Source organism: Neopsephotus bourkii, unplaced genomic scaffold (genome assembly GCF_033783945.1).
Source record: "Neopsephotus bourkii isolate Nb327-2 ecotype Australia unplaced genomic scaffold, CSIRO-AGI_Nbou_v1 NB_593, whole genome shotgun sequence".
Classification (NCBI taxonomy): domain Eukaryota; kingdom Metazoa; phylum Chordata; class Aves; order Psittaciformes; family Psittacidae; genus Neopsephotus; species Neopsephotus bourkii.
In genome coordinates, this window is record NW_026901094.1 from 1,641,636 (window position 1) to 1,662,313 (window position 20,678).

Below are 20,678 nucleotides of genomic sequence, written 5' to 3' on the forward strand. Positions count from 1 at the left end.
TCCAGTGGAAGGGGTCCCTGCCCATGGCAGGGGCTGGAGCTGGAGGAGCTGTAAGGTCCTTTCCAACCCAAACTGTTCAATGATTCTATGATCTACCAGCCCCTAAATACATTGGAGCTGCTGTAACCAGTTCTGGGGGCCCAAATACATGATCCATAATGAAAACAAGACTCAAATACTTGCTCTGACCCAAAGTTTATTTTTTAATGACCGTGTCTGTACCCCCTAAAGGAGAATGTCCCCCCACCCCCCCAAAAAACCCTTTACTTCTTTATTAATTCCAATCCAGTTACGGTCCCGTTTACAGGTGAGCTCCTATTGCAATTAGCAGCTCCTCTGCCCTCGCTGCGCCCCTAATTGCCATCAGCAATTAGCCGGGACGGGTCATTACCGAGGGCAGGCGGGCGCGGGACGCTGCCCGCGGAACAGCGCCGGGAGGGGGGGGGCTCGCTGAGCGCGGGGGCTCGCTGAGGCCATGGGGGGCTCTCACCGTTACGCGCCTCATTAGGGGCTCATTTACATGTTAATTGCCGACCCCGCGCAGAGCGCGCCGCACTAGGACTACAACTCCCGGCGTGCCCTGGGGTTCCGCCCTCCCTGCTTCGATTGGCTGTTGGGCCAGCGCTGTCCCGCTATGATTGGGTGTTGATAGGTCCGGTTCCGCCCGTTCCCCTACTTCCGCCGCGGGCCGGGGCCGGGCCGGTGCCGTGGCGGCGGCGCGGGCGGGTTTGAATCGCGGCCGCCCCGGCTCCGCCATGAACTTCTCAGAGCTGTTTAAGCTCTCGGGGCTCCTTGGCCGGTTCTCCCCGGACGGCCGCTGCCTGGTGAGTAGCGTGAACCGCGGCCTGAGGGGAGCGTCGGGTGAAGCGGCAGCGCGGGGCCTTGGGGCCGGGCTCCCCCCGCAGCCGTGGAGTCGGCGCGGTTCGTGTGGTACGGGGAGGCCCGGTGAGCACTGTCCTCACAGGCCGGATGGTGCGGGGAGCGATGCTGCCGCTGGTCCTACGAGGACAAGCGTGTGCGTGGGGCCGGTGGGTTGCTGGGGGGCTTTTAGTGGCCAGGGGCCTTTATAATGGTGACCAGACTGCGGTTACTTAATAAAGTCGTAGTTATGAGCAGTGATAAAGTGAGGATTCCATGTATTAACATACCCCCTTTTCCCCCTGCTTTAACTGTTCCTACTGGAGCTCTTCCGAAATTAGCCCTAAACCAGCCACAGCACTGCACGGTGCAGTGGGAGCTGTGGCTTTTGAGGCCAGCTCAGCTCTGGCTTTGCTCTTGCCCAGGCATCGTGCATGCAGTACCGCCTGGCTGTCCGGGATGCGGGCAGCCTGCAGATCCTCCATGTGTACACGTGCCTGGACCAGATCCAGTACATAGAGTGGTCATCCGACTCGCTGTTCATACTGTGTGCCATGTACAAGCGAGGGATTGTGCAGGTAAGACCCAAACAGGGCAGGGGGGTTCCTGCTTGGGGTTCGTGTGTGCTCTGGGCAAGTTTCTTGATAACCACTGCAGGGTTATTGCTACAGCAACTGACCTTGTTCCTGGTAATGCAGGGTTTGAGGATAACCAAGCATGCTGTTATTTTTAAAACAAATGCCTTAGTTTGAAAACAAATTCATTTTAGAATAAAAATAAACTCAAAGCTGAAGTCTGGCTTACCAGCTTTCAGTGCAGTAGGAAATAAATACATTCACACTTGTTAAATGGACTAAAACTTGGTTTAAGTTCAGAATTTGTCACAGCTAAAAAGCCACCTTACTCTACAACTTGTATAAGCACACAGAGCTGTGGGGCTTACTTTTGTAGTGGGATCCAGCGCCAGTCCTTCATGGCCACAGCTCGCAGTGGTTTCCTGACGTCTCTGATGTGCGATGCGGAACCTCGTTGCTGCTGTAGTGTGTGCTCACAAGCAGAGGGGGTGGTGAGCTGCTGGTTCCCAGTGTTGCCTCTCTGGTTTCCTCTCTGACCTAGGTCTGGTCCCTAGAGCAGCCGGACTGGCACTGTAAGATAGACGAGGGGTCAGCAGGATTGGTGGCCTCATGCTGGAGTCCGGATGGTCGTCACATTCTCAACACAACCGAGTTCCATGTGAGTGTGAAGTCATGATTACTCTGCCTGGTATCAGATGTTACTGTCTGCACTTTGCCTCTTAAAATAACCTAAAGCTCTTAAAGCTGTGATGGTGGTGAAGAGCATGGATATAGATTTCCTGTATCCATGTATGTAATCTAGGTTAATTCCAGTGTAGATGGTAGCTATTCTGTTAACACTTTATCCTCTTGCTTCTGATGATCAGCTAGAATGTGAGCACTTGGCTTTGAAGGTAAAATTATATGTTTGAGGAAAGCACAGGGGTAACTGGTATTCATCAAAACGATTTTAGAAATCAAATGTGTTGTTCATCGCTCAGGGAAGGCTCAGGCAAAACCAAATAAAGCTCCAAACCATCAACATTTAAGAGTCTGTGTAATTTGAAAATATGATCTTAGGTTTATTGATGTATGAGATGAAGTTTAGAGAAATACTTTCATAACTGTTTGATTTGGCATATAGGAGTTGGGCTGCTGTTCGTGGAACCACTTGGGAGATTAAAACACCTCATAGAATCATAGACTCTATTGCTTATTAGTGCTTATTGATGAAGAGCCCTGTTCTGGAACCCACCCTAGGGTAGTATCCCTGTCAGATGTGGCTTCTGGGCACTGGGTTTGTTGGGAGGCCAGAGGAAGTCTGACTCTGCTGTTTGTGGTCTTTGAATTAGAGCTGGTGATTGGTGATGTTCAGTGCAATGATGAATGGTTGAAGAATAGCAAAGAACTACACGTGGCAGAATTGTCTGGCAAGGATGTTTAGTGCTGGCTGGGGTAAAGATTTGCAGTTTTGTTCCATTCCCCTACCCCTTTAGACAGTGGGTTATGAGGAGTGATGAATTTAGGCCTTAATTTTCCTAGCAGTGAGTCATCCTGATGTCAACTAAAACGAGTTTCAGAGCTCATTCAGAACTTCAGCCTGAAGTTGCTAAATCCCCTGCCAGTCAGGGAGAGGTGTAGGCAGTAACCCCCACTGCAGCCTGGTGCTATGTGCTACAAGTGTGAGTATCTTGTGGCATGTGCATGTGGGGGTGGACTAGCAAGTATTTATTGCCTCCAACAGAACTTGGTTTGACCTTAAAGGATTTCATTAAGCCTTTGCCAAGTTGGCATCTGTCTTGGGATAAGTTTTCTTTCCAGCTGTAAACAGGTTGCTAAATTAGCTTTTGTCAGACAGCTGCCTGGGTTATGCTGGTGTCTGAGTTGTGTTTACTCTCTCTCTGTTAAATCCATAGTCTTGTGGGACAGATGGAGTAGTGCTTGAGACAGAAACTGTCAGGACATTTAATATTGGTGTATTATATATGTTACTGAATACAGTGATTGCTCGGAGGGCTTAGGGCTTCCCTATCAGCCAGACTTTGGTTGCCTGATGCTTTCAAGTAGCACAAGTAATTACTCATACTTGCAATTCTTCAGGTCAATATGCGAGCTCCACTGTAACTCCCAGAAAACTTCCCTATTCCTAGAATATTTTAAAGGATATAGTTGTGCTAATTTATTTCCAGCAACCCACACTTACTAATGCTTCAGGAAATGATTCTTCAGCTGACTTGCAGTCAAGTTTTTTTGTGGTCAGTGTTACAGTGAATGATGCTGTGGGTTTTCTGATGTGACTGGTGTGCATCAACTCAAGTGCAGCACATGTTTCCAAAATCCATTTTGTCTCTGTTCAGCCTTTTGAGATGGGCAGCAATGCTCTATAGGCATTTAATATTAATACAGCTCTGCAAATGTGATCATTTTATTGGAGATGGATCTGTAATAATAATGTGGGAGTTTTGGGGTCCTAGAATTGTTACACAACACACATAATATTGTATGGGAGAGGTACCTGTCCAAGTCTTCACACAATTGCTGCAATAAACAGCATGATACACAGAGCAGCCAAGTGGTACAGCCTTATTGGAGGGAGTACACAGACTCTGATCACTTGGTGGTGAACTGTTTTTAACAGTACCATGTTACAGATACAGAGGACTTCCCCATGCTTATTTGCAGAAGTGTATGTATATCTAGTTAGTTGATTTCCAAAAGTTTCCACATTTTTGGTGTGTTCTGTGGAAGGTGTTGTACCATGTATCTCTCCAGTTACAGTGCCTGAACTTACAGACATGTGTAGAGCTTTGTGAGCTGCAGATAAAAGATGTGGAGGAAGCAAATGGATCCTCTTCCTTGTGACTCATGTTTTGTGATAAATAGTGTGAAGATCAGCAGCACTGAGTGTTTCTTTCAAGAGCCATAATATAAACTACATATACTTCAGTTCTGCATTAGGTACTGAACACTGAGGAGCTTCTTTCAAACTACAGCAGCAGGGGGAATAAGTGTTTCTTTGTATATTGGAGCTAATCCTTAGTAACTGTAAATGGCTGCAGTGGTTGAAAAATGCTTTCTGTCGAGGAATGTGCTCTGAATAATCTTCTGAAATCCAGTGCTGACAGACACTGCTATGTAAAGAGGCGTTGTGACCCAGTCAAGTCTGGGACAAAAGTTGATGGTCATTTGAGATGCAAGGTTGTTTAAAAGTGTGTTTTTATCCATTGAAAATCACCAGTCCTACACCTGCCTGTAGCTGTCAACATTGGACTGTAGTCCTGAACCCAGCACTGGAGACTGTTTATCACGTTACCATCTAAATACTTTTTATTTCTCAGCTGTTTTTAGGCTATTTTAAAAATGCTGCTGCTTTTGGTTTGTTTTTCCACTGCAAAACAACAGCTGAAAACTTCTCAGACACTGTTATCATTAGGATTTGAGTTTGACAATGTCACTTAATGGATCTGTACTAAAGAGAAAGCACCCCTCAGTGCTCAGTGCTGCAGGCTTGGCTGGCCATGATCTGGTCTCCTGCTGTGAAAGCAATTGTATCTTCTTCACAAAGTCCCTGAGAAAAGCAAATAAGAGCAATGCAAACTCAATGCAATATGTTTCTGTCTCATATCTGATAGCTGTGAAATAATCACTTTTAGGCTAGTTTATGTTGGGCCAGATTATGGAATGTTTCAATTCCAGTTGGGAATATGAAGGTTTTCCCTTTTTGTCTCAGTTTAATTGTAAGCATGTTGTTAATCTGTGTAATATAGGTGTGAAGTCCATAGGTTAAGCACCTAATGTAACTTCCTCAGTTTATAGATGCTGAAGTGCACACAAATAGAACAGCTGAAGGGAATCCTTTGGGGATTTGATTTGCTGAATCAAACCAATTTCCTTTTATGTGTTTCTAACACAAGGAAAAACCTTCAGGCTCCTGCTCTGTAACTTGGGCAAGAGGTTGTAAGGATGTTAGGGCAGAGCATATTGGTGGTATCTGCCTTGCTTTTGTGCGCTTCCCTTACCAGCTTGCAGCCTTTTCAGGAAAGATACTGGAGTAGAGGACCTTCTTAGTAGTTATGAGTGTCCTGTGACTGATGGAGATCAAGTCTGAAGATGAAGTGCTTTGGTTACCAAAGGATTGTCTGTGTTGGTGAAGCACATGCTCAGCCTTTAAGTACAATGTGATGAGAATGAACAGGGAATCCATTATCAGTGTCTTCTCTGGGGAATTACAAAACTTGATCCTTTTAGAGAAGGTTCTGAGCAGCAAATGGAGGACCTGGCAGTGTTCAAGGCTAGGTTGGACAGGGCTTGGAGCAACCTGGTCTAGTGCGAGGTGTCTCTGCCTGTGGCAGGGCTTGGAACTGAATGAGCTTTAAGGTCCCTTCCAACCCAAACCAGTCTCTGATTGAGTCTCAGACAATGCAGAGGTTACAGTGAGAGCTCTGCACATCATGTGCAGCTTCACACCTGTAGAGATTCTTCTCTTCCTACACAGTTGAGCTTGACGTGAGTGGTGAGGTTTTGCCTCGGAGTCAGCCAACACAGGCTGGGGTAGAAGTGCTTGACACAGAGCAGGCCAGGTAAGTTGATCCTGAGGCCAAGCAGCAGCACAAGTGTAAACTTGGATGCCTTTGTTGGGAAAAATTACAATGCAGACCTCAGCATTCAAAGCTTGCAGCTGCTAAGCTTGTATTAAGTGGCTGCAGAATGTGTGTTGTGTAGGCTGCGTGTTTTGGTCGGGGGAGGAACAGCAGCAAGTACATTTAACGCTGCAATTAATAGGAGCAAGCAGCATATCACTATTGCAGTTGTGCTAGAAGAATGCGAGTAGGCATTGTGTTGGTATTTTTAAAGTAAATCTTGCATGAGGAGCAGACTAACAGTGCTGTATTTCTGTGGGTCCGGAAGTGAGCAGTCGCAGGGATAAAACTTGATTAATGTTCTTCAGCTCAAGGGTTCCCCTAGGACCTGATAAACTTAAAGGCACTGTAGATGCTTAGCGGTAATTTCATACTTATGAAATAAAGAGAATAATAAACCCTGGGTGAAATAGGGTGCAATACCTTCTCTAACTTTGGATAGAAGTGGGCAGGAATCTGACCTGACTCTGCTCTTTCCTTTAATAAATTAAAGAACTATTTATTTCCTCTTTTCCTACAATCTCAGAAATGTCTTCTGTGTACAGAAAGCAGTAGGGAGAGCAGCTTTTCTGCTTTGGGACTTCATGCATCTTCAGAGTGCTTATGAGGATTCTGAAGCTTGGTTTGAACACCGTGTCAACTGTGGGAGTCGTGCTGTCTAGCAAAATGGTAGTGTCAGCAAGAGAGAACCTCTGAGGGCTGTTGAAACACATGGTCTGTAGCATTACCAGGTAGAACAGTGGCATAGGATGCTGCCCTGGAGAATCCCTTGTCACCACTGAGCAATGTTGATTACTTCAGGGAAGGAAAATGCGCATTGAGGACAAACATGCAAAGAAGCATAGCAGAAACTTCCTCCCAAGGGTGCTGGTGAAGCTGATGATTCATCTGATACAGTATTGGGATGCAGTGATAGGTAAGACTTCAGCACTGCCTGTGTAATGAATCTGAGCTAGTTTTGTTGTTCAATAGTTCTGGGAAAGATGGTTTCTTGGAGAAACAGGTTTACCTGCATCTCTCCTAGAATCTCTTACCTCGGTGCAATAACATGTAGGAAACCACAAGAAAAATACTATCCTGGGAACATTCGTTGCTGCAGCTATAAATGATTCACATGCCATCCTGATTAATGCACATATGTCTGGTGGGGCTGCCGTTGCTAAGGGAGAGTAAGTATTTGTTTTTAATTGAATAATCTGCAGATGGCAACACAGAGCTTCCAGAATGTGGGCTGTGACCTTGAAGAGCTGTGGAGAGGCTTCTTTTGCAGCTGACTGCCTTCTCTGCTGTTTGGGTGGCTTAGGGATGCACAGGCCTCCAGAAATACCCCAAACATCATGTTTAATGCCTTGCTTTGCGTGGCATGTTTTGGTTCTTTTCTCCTGCTTTCAGGAAGGATGTAGGATGCATTGGGTGTATCGCTGAGGAAGGAAGAGCAAAATGCAAAAGAAATCAGCTGTCAAAGCAGAGTGTGTCTAAGAGTTGAAAAATAAAGCTACATTTTCATACCTGGTAGCTCTTTGCCAAGAGGTACAATGTTCTTAAGTTGCTATAACTTTTCATCCACTCTTAAATTCAAGAAACTTCTCACCTCTCTTCTAGATCCTGAGATGAAACTGTTGTGGTTTTTTTCCAGCTGAAGAGTGCCTATGTATGATACATGTAGCTAGATTTATGCCACTATCAGTAACTTCTGTGCTGATGAAGAGCTTTTCTCCATATTGGTGTTCCGCATCTTGTATACCCCTCTGCTGTGTCCAGTGTGTCATGGTGATTTGCAATAAGTAACCTGCTACCTGAAGGGAATTGGGAGAGGAGAATTCATCACCCTTGCTTCTCAGGCTTTGTTTAAGCTACATAGAATAGCTGCAAAGTTTAATCACAGAGGGTACATTGATTTATTTTGTGTGCCTGAAGTAGGTTTATTGGTTTCTGTTTACTTACCTTTTTTTATCTACGGAACTAAACACATACTTCCTTGTCATTGTTTCTTTGACAGCTGCGGATAACAGTGTGGTCCTTGTGTACCAAGTCTGTATCTTACATCAAGTATCCCAAAGCTTGTCAGCAGGGTAGGTGGCACATATCTAACACCAGAATGGTATTGTTTAACATGTCAGAAAGGGAAAAGGAATGTGGTGGGTAATGACAAAAAACAGGTCTTGGGGTGGGCCCTGGCCCCCTTCCGTGTTCCACTGGCTGCCAGCACAAAGATGTGCTCTGGGGATGTCACGCTCTCACTGTGAACGCATCAATCCATGTGCCTGTTCTTCAAATCTACATCTTTGCTGCATTTGCCTCTGAAGGATCCTTTTTAAGACATCAAATGAAGCTGGATGCACTGGTGATGAAAACACTAATCCAAAGTGGCTTTTGCCATCTCTTGCACATGAAAAGATTTTAAAGGGAAGCTGTGTCAGGCCTGTTTAGCCACATAGCTGTGGTTAGCAGTATCCTGCCTGAGGCTTGTATCCCGTGTATGACACAAACAATTAGGTATCCCATATAAAATAAGAGCGGATGGGGACCGATGCCTGGAAGCTTGTGGAGTACCAATGGTTGCATAACTAATCCATTTAGCTTAGATTAATGAACTGCTTATTTCAAATCTGTGGCTTTTATATAACAACTGTCTGTCAGTAATCAAACACAGGGTTTTGAAGCATGCTGGAGTTCGCAGTAGCTCTGAAGCTGTGTCCTTAGAAGTAGCACATGGAAAGCTGAAGAACTGTGACACAAGGAAGTTAGTGACAGTATGCATTGCCTTGATTTTGGTTAATATGATCTATGAAGATGTTTTTTCCTTCTCTTTTCATTTATCCTTTGAATTGGAAGTGATTGCTCTTCCTGGAGGAGTTGTCAGCTATTCTGTCATGTTTTCACTCTCATTTTCTTAATTAACTTTGTCTCATTGCAGGGATAGCTTTCACTAAGGATGGCCGCTACATGGCAGTAGCAGAAAGACGTGACTGCAAGGACTTCATTAGCATCTTTGTGTGCAGTGACTGGCAGCTACTGAGAGTAAGATACATCCTTGTCTTCCCCTTGTGTGTAAACTACAAGCATGTGTTGCGTGCTGGCTGCTTTGAACTCGGTCACTTTGGTAGCTTGATTTTAGGCTGTGAAGGATGCACACTAGCATGTTGTAGAGGACTGGATGGATCTGATATTAAAACCTAATAAGATCTACTCTGTACCTGATATCACCTTGGGCTCAGGAGTCCTGGGGCTCCTTAGAAACTGATGGCGTGATTTGGGAAATACCATTAAATGCTTGTTGTGTTCCCAAGCACTTCCATGATGATCCTGTACTGGTCTTTGAGACAAGGAATTTGCCTAGCTGGATTTCTTGACTGATTCAGTGGAATTACTTTTCCTTCCTTATGAAATTACATTCATTTTAAGGTATAACAAGTTTTTGCCTCTTCTGTAAAGGGAAATCAAAGAAACAGGGAATTCAGCATACTGTTGCAAAAGCAGACACTTCTGTTTCCATGCTAGCATGGCTCTCTTGCATTTGTGGTAGCACCTAATAGCATAAAACTGAGGATTTTCAGTCAGATGCAACAGTGTTTGTTAGCGCAGTATTTCAAATGGCTTTGTGTTTTCTCTTTTGGGGACAGCATTTTGACACTGAAACCCAAGATCTGTTTGGGATTGAATGGGCTCCTAATGGCTGTGTCCTGGCAGTGTGGGATACGTGTCTGGAGGTATGGAGAAAAAAATGGTTGTATTCCTGGAGGGTCAAAGTTGAGTTTTACCTGCTGTGTATAAAGCACTAACTAAAATAGTTAATTTTATTTCTTTTCCTTTAAATGTGAAAGCTGAACTTGAACCATTTTAACTGCTACATTTGTATAGGTAATGGATGTTCTCATGAGTGTATGGCAAACTGTTGTGTAAATCTTCAATGACAGCAAATTATCTTATTGGCTTTCTGATTTAGCTTGAAAAAAAATTGATTGAAAGTGGTGCAGAAGCTGTTACTGAAATAACAAAGGAATTCTGCTCTGAGGTTCCTACTATCATACTTCAGTTAAATACTGACCCAAACATTTAGCAAGGAATATCTAAGTTGCTGTCATTCTGCTCTGAGTAGGTGAATATCTGGGTATAGGAAAACAGCCTCTGGTGGCCATGATTGTATGGGCTGTGTGGTCAAAACAGCCCTGGGAATGGGCAGGGTTGGAACATCCTGGATTGGAGGGCTGGCAGATGCTGAAGGAGGATGAGGGTCTTCCATAGTGTCACCTGCTGATGGTGTTGGAGAGTGGTGGGCTGGAGGAGCCACTGCTCTGGCTCAGTGTGGCATTTGTGCTCTTGGAGACAGGGTGGCTGTGGTCTGAGAGAGCCAGAAGAGCCAAGCTGGGAGCCTCAAGCCTCTTGTCTGAAATCACAGATAAGAGGCCAGCCCCTTTGTATTTAATTTGCTGCCTTTCAGTGAGGGAGAGTTTGGAAGGAATGGTTTTAGCTGCTTATGACTTTAAACAATATTGTTAGTCTTCAGAATAATCCATTTCTGTTTCAGTATAAAATACTGCTGTACTCCCTCGACGGCAGACTGCTGTCCACGTATCGGGCTTATGAATGGTCACTCGGCATTAAATCAGTGGCCTGGAGTCCCAGCAGTCAATTTCTGGCAATTGGCAGCTATGATGAAAAGGTAACAAATAAGTTTACTTTCTCTCTGGTACCTGAACCATTTGTAGAACTTTGTCATACTGGTTCTATCTTGCAATGCTTTCCACAACTAGGTGCGTATCTTGAACCATGTAACCTGGAAGAAGATCACAGAGTTTGAGCATCCAGCAACTGTTGTGAACACAAAGACTGTAAGTATGGATCTGGAATCCACGGCAGTGCTTTGGTGCTGCTGTTTGTATCCCAGAGATGTCATTCTGGAGACCTTGCTTTTCCCCTCTAATATGTAAAGGGCTTGGAAAATCCCATTAAAATTTGGGGATGTAAGAGAGGAATCCTTTCAAGTTTGGAGAACGTGTGTACGATCCCCTCAGCTTTGGCACTCACGGATTCTCAGGTGCCTTGTCACATGCCAGTGTATTTTGATGTAGATGGGGATTACATTACAGATGTGCATGTGCAGAGTATGGCAGACAGGGATACAACAGGAGAGATTTGTCTCGGCTTTGTACTGTTCATGACTTTAAACAGCATTGGACCTGGATTGTGGTCAGATCTACATCTTGTGTGTACAGGCTCCTCCAGCTCACCTAAAGAGCATTTCCTGTAAACATCTATCAGGGTTTATTTTTACCATTGCATACATGTATGTGCAGGGCCCAACAGATTCTGGGTAGTTGGCAGCAGGCAGAGAGCTTTGGCTTTTGTTCCAAACCTCACAAACTGTTCCCATCCATCAAGGTAAAAAGAACACAGTGTAGTAGTGCTGTGTGCTGCTGCAGAGGGAGACCAGGCTTGTGTCTGCACAGATATCCTGGGAGACTTCACGTGTGCAGACTGGAAGTCTGCAATGTTCCCATGACTCCAGTGATGCCTGTAACCAGAAGTGAGGAGTGATCCATTGAATGCACCTCAGCAAAACTTCTCGTCTTTGTTGCAGAAATGAAACTGATGTTCCCATTGTAATAAAGGTGATTTATTGTGCTGCCAGATTTTAGCTCTTGGGAATAACAGATGAGGTGTGCTCTGGCAGACTCGCTCTTCATAGACTTCAAGGTTCATTTATATATCACAGGAGTGTTTTCCTGATCATGGTTCCAAACAGCAGATGATTCACTGAGTTTGGTATTTGCCTACTGAAGCCCTGGTGGTGAACCAGGGGGTGCTGAGACACAACACGCTTACAAATGAGATAATGGGATATGAATGCTTTGGTAATAGCCCATGTTCAAATTCTCTGAGGCCCTTCTGTAGAACTCTCACTTGTTTCTTTGTAGATTGTGTATAAAGAAGTGGAGAAATCCCCATCTGTTGAAACAGAGAGACTTTCTTTCCCTCCAACAAGAGCATTGGCTAGTTCTCTCTTCAGCACACAAAGTAAATGTAAGCCAAAGTTTACTACAAGATGCTTGAGTTTGCCACATTAAGTCTTTCTAGGAGTAAGCGCTATAGGTGAACTCTGCCCCTTTGGTACTGAATGGCTCTGGTGGGTGCTCTGAAGGGCAGTGAATCAGTGCTGCACACTGCCAGAGGGGCTGCTCTCTGCAGGGTGGTTTGAAGGCATGTTAAAGATCAGCAGGATACTGTAGAAGGCAATGGATGACTAGTATTCTTTATTCACTGTTTGCAGTGCTGTAAATCACCCGTGGTTTGCATTGGTGTTTGAAATAGTAGCAAAAAGGTAGAAAACTTGATCCCCTGTTTTTTGTTTGTTTTTTTATTTTAGTTTAATCCCAGGCTTGCCTGGATTTCCAGCCTTTTCTCATGGAACTCTGTATGTGAAGATGCACTATCTCAAGACAGAGGAAGTTTTTTGATAGGAACATCTTGGAGATGAGTGAAATACAGCCCTGTCATCTCAGAAATAAGGAGTGCTTAACAGTTGGAATGTAAAGATTTTGTCCATTCAGGCTTGATTACTTCTCTTTCAAATTCCAGATGCTGTATCTGAGGTGCCGCTCTCTTTGCACCATGTCAAACCAGCTGCTGACCGGGCAAATCCCAAAATGGGCATCGGGATGTTGGCATTCAGTCCGGATAACTGCTTCCTGGCTACCAAAAATGGTGAGTTCCTGCTGCCCTACACTGGAGAGAGAACTTACTCACTGCATGTGGGGTTTGAAATCAGCTCTGCTGTGCAAACATGCAACTACAGAGGAAGTTCAGCCTATGTCTTATAGTGTACATAGTGTTGTGAGCTGCCAGAGCTGCTCATCAGTGCATTAACTCGGCCTTGGCTTTGTATTTAATGGGTAGGTTGCTTTTTATATCTCTTCAAATGTAGGTGAGTTTGCTGTATTAGAAAATGAAGGATGCAACTTTCCTCCTCCATTTACAGCAGTGTTTACTGAAAGGTAGAATTCTTCATAACCTGTAGTAGGGGGTGTTGATTACCTCAAATGGTGAGAGTCATTGATTTAACTTGAACCTTTTCCCTTCTCTGCTCCTAAAGGGCTGCCTGTGTCTGTGTCACAGAAGCTGTGGTTCTGGAAGACAAACTAAGTCACTTTTTATCCTGTTTGCAGTATTTCCAAGGCAAAACTGAAGGCAGTGCTGGGCAAAACTTTAGTGGTGTTACACCCATAGTGTACCCAAATGGTTTGTGTTGTGTTAGACATCAGTAGTGCCCGTGTTGTAAAAAGACCGCACTACTTTTTTATCCTTTGGGTATTGACATGATTACCTTTTCCTTTTCCAACAGATAACATTCCTAATGCTGTCTGGATCTGGGACATTCAAAAGCTGAAGCTGTTTGTAGTCCTGGAGCAGCTGTGTGCCATCCAGTGCTTCCAGTGGGACCCCCGACAACCCCGCCTGGCTGTATGCACAGGGAATAGTAATGTCTACTTGTGGTCTGCAGCCGGCTGTGTGTCTGTGCAGGTCCCAGTGGAAGGTAAGGTCTGTGGGAGCTTCACAAGCCATCAGCACCTTCACTTAACTAACTATTCTCCCACTTATCAGGCTGATCTGTTTCTGTAGGTGACTTCCCAATTGTGTCTCTGTCCTGGCATTCCAGTGGAGACTCCATGGTACTTCTAAGTAAGGACAACTTTTGTGTCTGTTACTTGGAAAGAGAAGAGGTAAAGTAACAACCCTGTGCATTAAACTGCTCACAAGCTTGAGGAGGAATGAGGACGGGGCCAAACCTTTTTGCCCAGTGTGAGTTCTTGTATTTATGGATTATTTATTGAAGGAGCCTACCCAAACTCCAGTGTGTGAAGTACTGTGATTGCACTTGAATGAAGTGATGTAGCAACTGTGTGTAGAGAATGAGATGTGGCTTGCAAGAAAACTGTAGTACTTATGTCTTTGAACTTTCTCTTGGACCTAAAACTATAGCTGTGTGTATATAATGTATAGCTATTTAAATTTTATAATTTCTAATAAATGCTTTAATAGTTACAGACTTGCAATGACTCTAACTCCATCCTGAAATCCGTTTCTCTGTTATTAGTGAGGTGATTAATCCTAGCACAAGAAGACAGTTACTTGCACACACCAATAAATCCAGGCTGGTAAGACAACAGATCTTTCTGGTGTATTAGAACTAAATACTGTAACGGAAGTAGATACACCAGGAACACACTTTCTAGGGAATCAATTAGTGTTAAAGCAGAGCAAGTTCTGTGTTCAGAAGCAAATCAAGTCCTTTCTAGTCATTGCAGTAGTTTCCAGACTAAGGTATTAACAGGTGACTATAATTGCACCTGGTCTACCATAGATTTACTATACTTAATAAGAGGGATCATAACTGATACTTTAGAATGATGCACTAAAGGCAATTGAAATGGGAGCTTTTGACCCAACTGCCTAATGCCAGATAGGAGTGGATGGTTGGGCAGGGAAAGAGCAGTTGCTCTGTCCTGTCTCTGTAACCCATGTAGCTGGCTGGTGGATCCATCAGAGGAAGGGAGCCCACTGCTGAGGAGTTTACTGCATGTTTTTTCTTTGCTACTTAATTTCACAGCTCAGTCTCCCCACAATGAAGAAAAACAATCAAATTGAGTTAAAATTTAACTTTACTGCAAGATTAATTATAATTAAACAGGTATCATAGAAAATGCATTGAGGGGCATGCAGCTTGTTGCATTTCATCATGATTTCAGCTTTACAGAGGTTTCATAAAAGCACATCTTAGTCCAAAAGCTACCACTGCAGCACAGCATTTATTCAGCATTGCAGTTGTGCAGAGAAATGCTCTGATAAACAGCACACCTAGAAGGTCACACGCAATGGAAGAGGTGGTCAGAGTAACCTCGGGCGCAATTGCTTTTGCAGTCTCTTATGCTGCTTCTGCATTTCATTACTGGACATCTATATTAGGTGAAGTGTAAATCAAGGTTAGCACCAAAGTTTTACTGGGCTCCAGGATGAGTCCTGCCCTGCTGTTCTCCCAGACTTAAGAAAAACTGCTAAGAATATAAATCTAATCAAAATAGAATTCCTTTTCAGTTTTATAAATAATAGCATTGAAGGCAGATGTGTTGGCAAGGGCTTTTGGCAATATTCTCTCAATAAAGTCTTTATTCTGTGGCTACAGCAAGCACACACACAACAAGTTAGGAAGCCAATAAAGTCCTATTCAGGCATAGCTCGTGTGGACTGCTTCTGAGCGATGCAACAGGGGGGTTTAACACTGTTAGCTGACTGTTTAGCTACAGGATGACTTCACAGGCCTTAATCTAAGTGCTAAGGTACCTGGAACTGTGACCACTACCACCTCTTTAAACAATGTGAATCAAGCCCAAGCACACTGCAGTGGTTGACAGCACTCACAGGGAGACAGCTGTAACATGGCATGAATGTCTTGCTGTGTCTTGGAAACTGCAGAGTGGTTGTTGCAGATTCCCATTGCCCTTAATTAACATTTAGTTAGAAGAACACATAGTTAGAAATGAAAAATAACTGCTGCTAGCTAGCCTTGTGCAAATCCAATACACGGTATGAGTGACACTACCTGTGTCAGATTAACCTGGCCTGTGTGTTCTCAGAACAACTCAGGCCTCCTATGAACCTCCAGTTCTCCACCCTCCTCGTGCTCCCCTGACTTCCTCACTTTGATTATCTGATGTTTTGCTGCTCTCCCAGCCCCATACCAAATCACTTGCCCTTGAAAACATGCCCCATGATGAGTTTCAAAATCCAATTTTGCCTCTTGTCATGGAGTAGCCAAGTTTGGCCTCGTTGTTGATGAAGGACATCAATCCCACGTAGGTCTCAATCAGCAGAGGACGCTCCAGCACAAGCACACCATTTGCCCTTCCTGGCAATGGAGACTCCTTCTGGGCTTTCTTCACAGCCTGGATGAGCTGAGTTTTGAAGTTCTCCAGCTGAAAGAAAAAAGTCACCTTGGTGTTTTTCCTTTGTTTTGAAGATTGCTGGATAAACAGCTAGTGCTCATCAGCCTTTGCATTGACTTGTAAGGGCTGAATGCCACTGCTGTCATTATGTATATGCCATGCCATGATAAACTTTATGTTCTGACATTTAACCTTCATGATACAGTTAATACCAGGACACTATTTATGTGTAACTGAAATGCATGGCCTAGATGTGTAAAGATTTACCAGTGACTTAATGCTGTTTATTTCTAATTGCCCTTATCACTGATGTGCTGACCATAGATTACTACAGTGTTCTGGTTTTAAGGGAAAGCAACTATTGCAAGTAAAATGGAGAACCACCTAAGTGAAGGTTTGCAGTCAGCAATTAAACTGTTTATTTAGCTGTTAGTCCTAGAAGTTGGGTAAATCAGAGAAGGATCCATCTCTTTGGCTTAACTGCTTCTCTCTAACTGCTGTATCTCTCCAAAATCATCCAAGTTATGCCCAGCCTAGGAGCTCAACAACCCATCTAGAGCAGGAGGGGCCAGTTCCTTACCAGGCAAAGGGAGGCCACCTTCTCATCAGCATCTGCCATGGGGTGTTCAGTGAAGGTGACGTATGGGATGCTGGTGGACCACGGGTTCCATCTGTTGATGAAGGAAGCGCGACTCTGCTTGTCCCACTGAATTCGAATCCCGACACCTTCTCGCCTGATGTTGAAGACAGCAGAAGTAACAGGGTGAGACTGGACTCTTTGAGGCCAGTTTAGCTGGAAACGTGCTGTCTGAAGCAGACAGACTTAGAACTGGAAGCTGAAATACAAGTTTGGTAGTAAGTGTTTTCTCTAGACCAGTAAGAGAAGAATTTGGCCTCTGGAATACGCAAAGATACCTTCTTATAAGGTAGAGGCAAGAAGGTGATGCTTGTTAGATGCCCAGGACCCAACATCTGAACTGCACTGCCTGTAACAGCCTGTGTTGATGTATGACCTGACATTTACACATGGCTTTCTAGTAATGCTAAGGTGGTACTACTACTGCTACTACTCCCTGCACTACATAGAATCACATTAGGATTGGAAAGGACCTTAAAGCTCAGCCAGTTCCAACACCCTGCCACAGGCAGGGATACCTTCCACTAGACCCTGTCCAGCCTGGCCTTGAATATTAATGGCAATGAAATTCTGCTCCCAAATCTGCTCATCTTACGTTGAAAGTCCTTGAGCAACTTGCTTTTAATATAACTGCTGATTGCCCCTGCAAAATAGCAGCTACTCCGAGGTCTTACAGTAAGGCTGAGCAATAGTTTGTGAAGTCAGGTGAGCAAAAGGAGAGCTCTCAGCCATGGCCAGCAATCAGGGAGGGGCAAAGGTTGACAGCTCTGACTTATCACAGTGACAACAGGAGTTACAATCCCACTGCAGCGTTACTGCATCAACTCACTTGTTCAGAGACTTAGATGGGAACTCGAACTGCCCGACAGAGATGGTATCGACGGCGCTGAGGGCGATCCTCGTCACGTGCTGGCACTGCAGGCTGATGAAGTTGTATTTGCAGATGAGGAGGGACCAGTCTGTGATGAGAACCAGACGCTCCTTCTCGTTGTTCCAGTGATCGATCCTGGCAAGGCAACAGGACTGAGCTTTAGTGGTCTTGGTCATGGGCAGAGGAATCACAAAGGAGAATGAACCCATTCCATCAGGGCCTTTGCTTTGAGTCAGCAAGTCCGACAGGAGCAGGAGTGTCACAAAAGGGAATACTCTGATTTTCTTAGTAAGCCTGAGGATTTGGAGGTGCTATTTGAGAACAAATGCTCCTAAACAGGGCAGATGAGCCCTCACCAGTGCTAGAGTGTTTAACACCACACCATTAGTGTGCTGCCATGCTGGCTGAATTAACTGCAGTGGTGCATGCTCAGGGGAAAGTTTCCTTTACGTGTGTGGTCTGACAGCCTTTTCCTCTGTAAGAACAGCCTGTACACAGAAAACCTTGTCTGTTTCTTCACATTTCATGGATAAAAGATTTTACCTCTACTTGCTGCTGAACCATCACAGCTATAATACAGTCTCAATGTTAGGGCAACCCAGGAGCAGATTATGTTTTAACTCTTAGGGGCATAGGATTTTGGAGCAAGTTAACTCAGGGTCTTCATCTCACCCTTGGGTGGGTTTGGGCTGCATGGGGACAGGAGCACGATGCAGCCAGCCTCGGCCTCTGCGGGGCTGCTGTTCTGCAGGTAACCAGGAGCAGTTAAAGCAGAGCAAAGCGGGGATGTGCGGGTTGGGAGCCGGGGGGGGCAGGATGGAGGGAAGGCCATGGGGGGGGGGGGGGGGGGCAGCGCTCCGCCAGCAGCCAGACGCTCTGCACCTCCCCGTCCTCGGCGGGCAGCACGACCGCGCGGATCTCGCTCACCGCCTGCTCGATGGTGCCGGGCTGCGGGGCAAGGGGGGGACACGTTACCGGCTGCCGGGGCCGCTCCCCGCCGCTTCCCCCCGCTCCCCCCCCCCCTCGGCGGCGCGGCCGTACCCGGAACACGAAGTACTCCCGCAGGCGGCCGCCGCGGGTCGCGGTGCGCACCGACACCGGCCGCAGCGTCTGCCGGGGCGGCAGCAGCGGCCCGGCCTCCCCCGGCACCAGCACCGCGGCCGCGGGGCTGCCCCCGTCCCCGCCGCCGTCCCCTTCGCCGCCCTCGGCCGCGTCCCGGAGCTGCAGCATCGCGGCCGTGCCGGGCCCTCGGTGCCTTCCGGGGCGGGACCGGCACCGGGACCCCCCCCGAGCCCGCCCCGCGCCGGGGGCGGGACCGGGGAACGCAAAGGGCACGCGTGAGCGGCGCGGGAAGCGGCTCCGCTGCCGGAGGGAACCGGGGCTGGGAGCACCGAGTCCCGCGGTAACTCCGGGGGGGGAGCGCAGGAGGGCGGCGGGACCCTGCGGAACCCCGCGGCCCCCACCGCATCCCCCACCGCATCCTGCAGCTCAGAGCGCGGGGGATGGAGGCCGCGCTGGCCTTTGTCCTGCGGTGCCCGGCGTTCCTGAACGTGCTGGCCCTCTTCGTGCTCTGTCTGAGCGCTTCCCAGGGCTGCTTGACCCGGAGGCGGAGGGTGCCGCCCTCCGCAGCGCTGAGAAGTGGTACCCCGTTGGGAACGCGCGAAATTGACTTCGCTGACACTGGGGTCGCAGATACCCATCTTTCACGCGTGCTACAGGAGGTCTCTGTTGGGCTCGCTGCAGCCCGTGCTCACACGAGCCTGTTTACATGGGGAGCATCGCGGCTTTCTTTAAGGTGACTTATAAAAGCGTTACAGGGTTGGATTTAATGCTGGGAAGCCTTGAACGCTGCAAAGCGCAGCTCTTGCATCAGAGCGTCCTCTTCTCCCTGCAGGCAGCCCAGGGGATGGACGGTCCTGGCCCAGGGGATGGATGGTGGTGGCCGAGGGATGGCCACAGCCCGGGGGGTGACCACGCCACTGCCCCTTGCAGCCAGACCAGCCCGGACCCGCCTGGTTAAGTTGTGCCCTGCCTGAGGCCCAGCGTGGGAGCTGAGGAGGGGCTGGATCCGCATCCCCGGCTGTGTCCTGGAGAGGGAGCCACACTCCAGGCTCTGCCTGTTCCGTGCTTGCTCCCTCCGAGCACAAGGAGCACAAACGGCTCTGACCCCTCGTGCCGGTGGGCATCTGGTCAGGGTCTGTGCCCTGCCCCTTGCAGGGCCCTGAGCTTTCACCTCTTGCACTTCCAGGTACCGCATTCAGCAAGGTCGGACCCAGAGCGAGGACGGCCGAGTGCAAAGAAACCTCTTGGGTAGCAGAAGTAAGGGCTGGAAGAGTCCCTGGGAGCAGTCCTGGCATTCCCTGCTGTAAGAGGAGTCCTGACGTTCAACGTCCGGACAGGAAGGCGGAGGCCTGAATTTATTGTGCCCTGGAGCTCTCCCATCGTTATAAAACATCTTGATGGAGCTGCCTTTCTTCTCTAGGAAGAATGAACGGTGTTGTCTTCCCATCTGCTCTGCTTGGCAGATACTTCACTTTAAGTGGAAGCATCAGCCCCTCTTACCCACGCTCTGCTCCGACCCGGGGGATCTGTGCAAGTCCTGTGACTTGGGAAGGGTTGGGGTGCAAAAAGGAGCTGCCTGCTTCCTTCTGTGAGCTGCCAGCTCTTGGGCCCAGCTCCTTGGTGGCATTAAGTCCTGATGGAATGGTGGCAAAATGTGTGGTGTGGGCACTGCAATGACCCAGACCTTCCCTTCCTGCTCTCGCAGGGTCTGTATGTGCCATAGATCAGGCCTGCAGCTGCACTGATTCCTCCTCACCCTGGGGAGAGGGTGCTGCATGCTCTTGAGGTGGGAGAGTTGTAGTGCAGCACCCCTGCTCTGCCCTGCTCTTCCCCATCCTGCTGTCCCAGCTGCCACGCACCCATCCATCCCCATCCATCCCCATCCATCCCCATCCATCCCCATCCATCGCCATCCATCCCTCCATGCAGGAAGGAAGGAAGGAAGGATGGCAGGAGCCCTCTGCCAGGCCTGACAACTGATGCTCATGGCAGTTCTTTGCAAGAGGAAACTGCAGTGAACCAGCTCAGTGTTGGGCTTGGCACTTCTCCTCCTGTTCTCTATTTCACAGGGGCCAGTGGGCTGTCTCCCAGCTCCAGCAACATCCTTACCAGTGC

General features: G+C 47.1%; 2 protein-coding genes and 1 long non-coding RNA gene across 4 annotated transcripts in view; 2 read left to right on the forward strand and 1 right to left on the reverse strand.

Moving 5' to 3' along the window:
- The window catches only part of WRAP73 (WD repeat containing, antisense to TP73), a 50,877-nt gene extending 36,863 nt beyond the window's left edge, over nt 1–14,014 (forward strand). The window contains exons 2-13 of one of the 2 annotated variants that reach the window (XM_061351640.1): nt 710–824; nt 1,284–1,436; nt 1,975–2,091; nt 8,052–8,124; nt 8,970–9,073; nt 9,676–9,762; nt 10,581–10,715; nt 10,807–10,884; nt 11,971–12,076; nt 12,632–12,757; nt 13,395–13,586; nt 13,673–14,014. In XM_061351640.1, the coding sequence (XP_061207624.1) occupies nt 756–824; nt 1,284–1,436; nt 1,975–2,091; nt 8,052–8,124; nt 8,970–9,073; nt 9,676–9,762; nt 10,581–10,715; nt 10,807–10,884; nt 11,971–12,076; nt 12,632–12,757; nt 13,395–13,586; nt 13,673–13,782 (1,350 nt within the window). In that variant the 5' untranslated portion in view covers nt 710–755 and the 3' untranslated portion in view covers nt 13,783–14,014. Of the gene's footprint in view, nt 1–709; nt 825–1,283; nt 1,437–1,974; nt 2,092–8,051; nt 8,125–8,969; nt 9,074–9,675; nt 9,763–10,580; nt 10,716–10,806; nt 10,885–11,970; nt 12,077–12,631; nt 12,758–13,394; nt 13,587–13,672 lie in introns of those variants that run through there. The other variant, XM_061351641.1, reaches the window with a different exon arrangement.
- A 680-nt stretch (nt 14,015–14,694) lies between these two features.
- On the reverse strand, nt 14,695–18,761 carry TPRG1L (tumor protein p63 regulated 1 like). Its single transcript, XM_061351643.1, has 5 exons — nt 18,543–18,761; nt 18,358–18,449; nt 17,460–17,636; nt 16,574–16,727; nt 14,695–16,023 (listed from the first exon to the last, which is right to left on the reverse strand). The coding sequence occupies exons 1-5, from the start codon at nt 18,729–18,731 to the stop codon at nt 15,829–15,831; spliced, it is 807 nt and encodes a 268-aa protein (XP_061207627.1). The 5' UTR covers nt 18,732–18,761; the 3' UTR covers nt 14,695–15,828.
- A 440-nt stretch (nt 18,762–19,201) lies between these two features.
- On the forward strand, nt 19,202–19,993 carry LOC133211270 (uncharacterized). Its single transcript, XR_009725167.1, has 3 exons — nt 19,202–19,296; nt 19,375–19,516; nt 19,750–19,993. It is a non-coding gene; the product is annotated as an uncharacterized LOC133211270 (long non-coding RNA).
- The last annotated feature ends 685 nt before the right edge of the window (nt 19,994–20,678 follow it).